The 4,655-nt window shown below is 60.0% G+C and overlaps 1 protein-coding gene across 1 annotated transcript; it reads right to left on the reverse strand.

The window, feature by feature from the left end:
* Nucleotides 1-1,416: 1,416 nt before the first annotated feature.
* On the reverse strand, nucleotides 1,417-3,981 carry IER5L (immediate early response 5 like). The gene has a single exon (XM_038374860.2). The coding sequence runs from the start codon at nucleotides 3,809-3,811 to the stop codon at nucleotides 2,711-2,713; it is 1,101 nt and encodes a 366-aa protein (XP_038230788.1). The 5' UTR covers nucleotides 3,812-3,981; the 3' UTR covers nucleotides 1,417-2,710.
* Between the last annotated feature and the right edge of the window lie 674 nt (nucleotides 3,982-4,655).

Genomic DNA, 4,655 nt, shown 5'->3' on the forward strand with positions numbered 1-4,655 from the left:
CCTCCCCTCTGGTCAATCTCTCTGGAGAGGAAAGCCCAGTACTTCGTTGCGATCTCTGGGGGGTTTTCTTAGGTCGAATCGTTGCAGCCATCAGCTCACAAGAGAAATCGTGGCGATTCTGTTGTAAAAGAGCTGGACTAGCAGCGGCACCGGCGGTGGATTTTGCTCGAAACCTGCAGGCTTGTGGTGGGGGCTTTCAAAACCCTCCTCTTCTGTAGGTGGTCAGGGAGCCTTGACGACCCTTCATTCACTGGGGTTTTTTAAAACAAAACAAAACAAATAAATAAAACACCACCACCAAGTGGCACAGCGTGGTGATAACAAACTGCAACTTCAAACAAACAAACAAACCCCAACTTCACAGCAGGGAGGATGAAGCTGCTGCTGTGGCAGGGCTGGGGATGGAATTAGCCGAGCGCTCCGCCTATGCTGAGGCAAGGAATCAGCTTTGTGCACCCATTTTTCAGACCCTCTCCACGGCTGGTTTTTTTCAGCTTGTGGACGAGGAGGCCCGTTGCTGGGCTAAGGGTATGTGCGTATTCTGGGGCTAGTAGTTTTGTGCAAATCAGTCACGCTGGGTTTTAGCTGGTTTAAAGCAAGGAGCAGGCACTTGGCTATAGGAGATCTGATTTATGTGGCTGGAACATCCCTGTCTCCATCCCGCTATTGTCTTGAAGTAGATGAACGGTTAAGACCTGGTTACAATATAAACCTAGGCAATTAAAAAAAAAAAGCAGCGTTTTTTACCTCGCTGTTGTTGAGTTGAGGGTCTCCTAGTGTAGGTAGAAGTGCTGTTCTCTTGATAGTTCAAGGGCCTCTTAGGCAAATGCTTGAGCTCAGTTAATCTGAGTGTGCAGGGGTCACCTGAGAATCGCCCACATGGGAAACTTTGAATAAGTAGCATCTCTACTCAGCTGAAAGCTAAAGATTTGTCAGCTCTTTCCAGTAAAAGACTTCAGGCTAGAGCTCTCCCCTCACCCCAATAATGTAGGGTGGGATCTACAGATCCCCCAAAGAGCTTAGGGGGAATCTATAGATCCAGCCCAAAGCGGGAAGCCCTTTGGTACGAGGATTCACATAGCCAAGCTGTGAGCCCTAGCGATTCCATCCACCGTGTGCAAAACCTCCCCCGAATAGTCCTTGGGAGAGCGAAGAGGGTTAAGCCCACTTAAAAAAGACCACCACAAACTTTATAATGGACTTTTTATTAAGATTATAAATTTAAACAAATCTGAACAGTTTTACCCGGTGATATACCATTCAATCTGCACAAAAATACAGGGATACAAAGAAAAAGAAAAAAAACCGTTTGGCAAGGCGCCTCTAGTCACATAGTGCTTGTAGGGTGAAGGTTGGGATGATAGGGCTGCAAAGGGGAAAAAAAACCCACCTTTTTACAACAAAAGGTTTTTTTTAAAACAAAATTCCCAAATAATAATAATAATAAAGTGGTGGGGCGAGTCAAGGGGCCACACCTCTGGTCACAAGGAGCAAGCAACGCTGGTTTTAGGCTTTGGAAGGCTGAAACCAGCACAGTCCAACTTTAAAACAACCCCCCCCCCCCACATTGAAAGAGACGTTAGAAGTAGGGGTAACACGTTTACCTGTGGCCGTCGCATAGCCCTAGGTGAAGGTACACAAACACACAGCGAGGGTGGGGGGGAGAGGACTGCAGAGCACTGCATGATGGGAAATGTAGTGTGCCATGTTGTCCCCAAACCCACCGTGTCCGCTTACAAAGCCGTGGCCGGCAGGACTCCAGGTCCCATGGAGCAGCCGGACGAGTGGAAGGGGGAAAAGACAAAACCGCCCTTTTTTCTTCCCCAAGAGAAGCGATCGTGCTCTCTTGCGTTACCCTGGCACTCCCGGTGGGCAGAGGGTCGCAGCAGACAGTTCTCCTGGCGAGGGGGGGAAAAGTTGAAATGTTTTCATTGCTGCCTTTCCCCCCCCCCCCCCCAAGATAAAGGGAAAAACCCCAGCGCAAGCAAGAGGAAGGCTGCTCGCTGCTGGAGGGTCTGACCCATGCTGCTGGTGTTGGAAGGGGAGAAGAAAAACGGAACTCAAAGAAGTAGTTTGAATGGGGGGCAGAAGGATTTAATCCGCCCCGCGAGCTATGCACCTTGCAAACGCGCCGGGGGTCCGTCTCCCCCCAGCCTGGGACCGTTAGTGAGCGTGTCAGTGCCGCGGCAACAACAAAAACAAACTCGAGCCCACTCTGCTCCCCCTTTTTCTGGGGGATCATTCTCCCCGCTTAGCCCCCCCCCGACCTGCAGGCAGAATGCCCCCGTCCCCCAGCTAGTCCAACGGCCACTGCAAGCTTGGGCGTCTCTTCCCACCCCCCCCCCAGCAAAAGCAGCTCCTCCAGGGACAGCGAAGTGCAGCTTTCCAAACTCTTCCCCGGCACACAGGGCTTCCTCCGGCCAGCAGCCCTGGCCTCACGTGGCATGCTCCCGGGTTGGAGGCGCCCCCGCACTCAATACAAAATAAAGCCCGAGCGGCCCCACGGAATAGTTAAATAGGTGCTTTTCATCTCTGCAAAAATAAAGTCCCAAGATCTGCGATTTTTATTGTACAGTTTATAAAACATGAGCTCGGCTTCCCCCTCCCCCTCCCGCCCCAGCCACCCGCCCGCCCCTCTTTGTTTCAGGGGCCCCTCTGGAGTCCGTGTCCCTTGGATCGCCCCCCCCCCCCTCCGCGTCCATCCCCGCCCCTAAAACGCCACGATGGCTCGAGTCCAGGCTCCCAGGCTGGCCAGCGCCTGCTTGCCGCACAGCTGCCCGTTGAGGGGCTGCTCACAGTCCGCCTGCTGCCGGCTCACCAGCCCCGTGAAGCCGGAGCCGAAGATGGAGATCAAGTTGGAGATGTTGGAAGAGTCCGGGGGCTGCTCGGGGCTGAAGTCCTCGAAGCGGGCTCGCTTGCTGCCAGGGGAGAAGGGGGAGCCGCCGCCCCCCACCACCACCCCTCCCGGGTCCCCGTCCTCCTCGTCCTCCTGCCCCGGGTAGTACTTGCGCTTGGCGCCCGGGGTAGGCGGCGGGGCGCCGAGTCCCGCGGCGCCCTGGCAGCAGCAGGGGCACTGCGAGCAGCAGTCCTGGTGCAGGTAGCCGTTCTCCACCGTGGTCACCACATGGGTGTCCAGGTCCAGCACCGTGGTGCGGCTGCTACAGTGCGCCGAGGCGCCGCCGCTCGCTGCGCTCACGGCCGAGCCCGGAGGCGCCGGGCTGCCGAAGTCACAGCTGGCCGGCACCTGGTAGAGCAGCCCCGGAGAAGCGCCGCTGCCCCGGTAGAAGCCAGGGGAAGAGTCTCTGCGAAGCGCCGAAGGGGCCGCCGGCTGCTGGGGCGGGCTGGGCTGCAGCTCCAGCGGCTCGTCCTCCTGGGGCGCCCCGGGCAGGAGCGCGGCGCACACGGGCACCTCCAGCAGCTCGCCGCCGCCGCCTCTCCCCAGGGCTGCCCCCGCCGCGCCGCCCAGCCCGCAGCTCCGCGGCTGCTGCATGCCCGGCTCTGGGTCCTCGGGCTCGGCCGCCAGCTGGAGCGGGCTGAACTCCGGCGGGATCCCCCCGGCGGGCGCGCAGCCCGGGGGCGCCCCGAGCAGGATGCCGCCCTCCTGGTAGTGCTGCTGGCGGCGGCAGAGCTCGGCGTAGCGCTCGCTCAGGTAGAGCTGCCGGGCGTTGCGGAGCACATAGGAGACCAGCAGGTTCTTGTGGAGCTTGATGCCCCCGCGCTGGGTGCGGGAGCTGTGGATCTTGCGCAGGGAGAGGCTGATCAGGCTCTGGGCGTCCAGGGCGCACTCCATCCTCCTCCGGCCCCCCAGCATCTGCTCGCTCCGCGCTGGCAGCCAGACACCCCGGCCCGCATCCACACGAGCCGGGAAGGGGCTGGGGGCGGCTGGTGGGGTGGGGGTCTGTCTCAGGGGGTCGCCAGCGCCCCGAGGGGAGCCACCATCGCCGTGCGCCTTGCGCCCCCCTCGCCACCCGCCCGCACCTTGAGCGCACAGCAATGAGCGCTCGACTCCCCAGCCCCCGCTATTTATATGTCCTGCCCAGCCCCGCCCCGGGCTGCCGCAGCCTATCGCCGGGCCCGGCCCGGCCTGACGGGCAGGCGCCTCCCGCCCAGGAGAGACCGGGCCGGCCAATCAGGGGAAGGCGGTTCCTTTGTGCTATTCAAATACCTAACAGACTTGGGGCTGCTGCCTGGAATGTTCTCACGAGAGAGGAGCCGCCGCGGCAGCCCGGGCCGGGCCGGGCGTGCGGGGCTGCAACGGGGGCGGAGAGGGGCTGGGGGGGGGGGGCGCGCAGGTGCGGGGACGGGCACCCAAGGGATCCCCCACCCCCAACTCCTGGTCATGCCCGTCTCGGGGTGGGGAGGCTGCTTTCCCCGCGGCTGCGCTGCCTCCCCTGGCAGGTGAGCGGTTACCATGTGCGGGGAGAGGGGGCTGGCCTGAGACGGTGGGTGGCTTCTGGGATTCTCCCTCCCTCCTCCTTCCAGCAGGTGGAATTGCGGGGGATGCAATAATAAAAATACTGAATAATTAATTGCTAACAGCATCCTAGAGACCAGAGCTGGAAAATCCCTCTCCCGGGCGTGTGATCCGGCCCCCACCTGGCCAGGCAGGGAAAGCACATGGCTCACATCCGACCTACGGCAACATTGAACATGTG

This window comes from Dermochelys coriacea, chromosome 16 (genome assembly GCF_009764565.3).
Source record: "Dermochelys coriacea isolate rDerCor1 chromosome 16, rDerCor1.pri.v4, whole genome shotgun sequence".
NCBI lineage: Eukaryota > Metazoa > Chordata > Testudines > Dermochelyidae > Dermochelys > Dermochelys coriacea.

Bases quoted from the DNA above. Each gene is read 5' to 3' on its own strand.
- IER5L (XM_038374860.2), bottom strand. From the start codon at position 3,811: ATGCTGGGGGGCCGGAGGAGGATGGAGTGCGCCCTGGACGCCCAGAGC.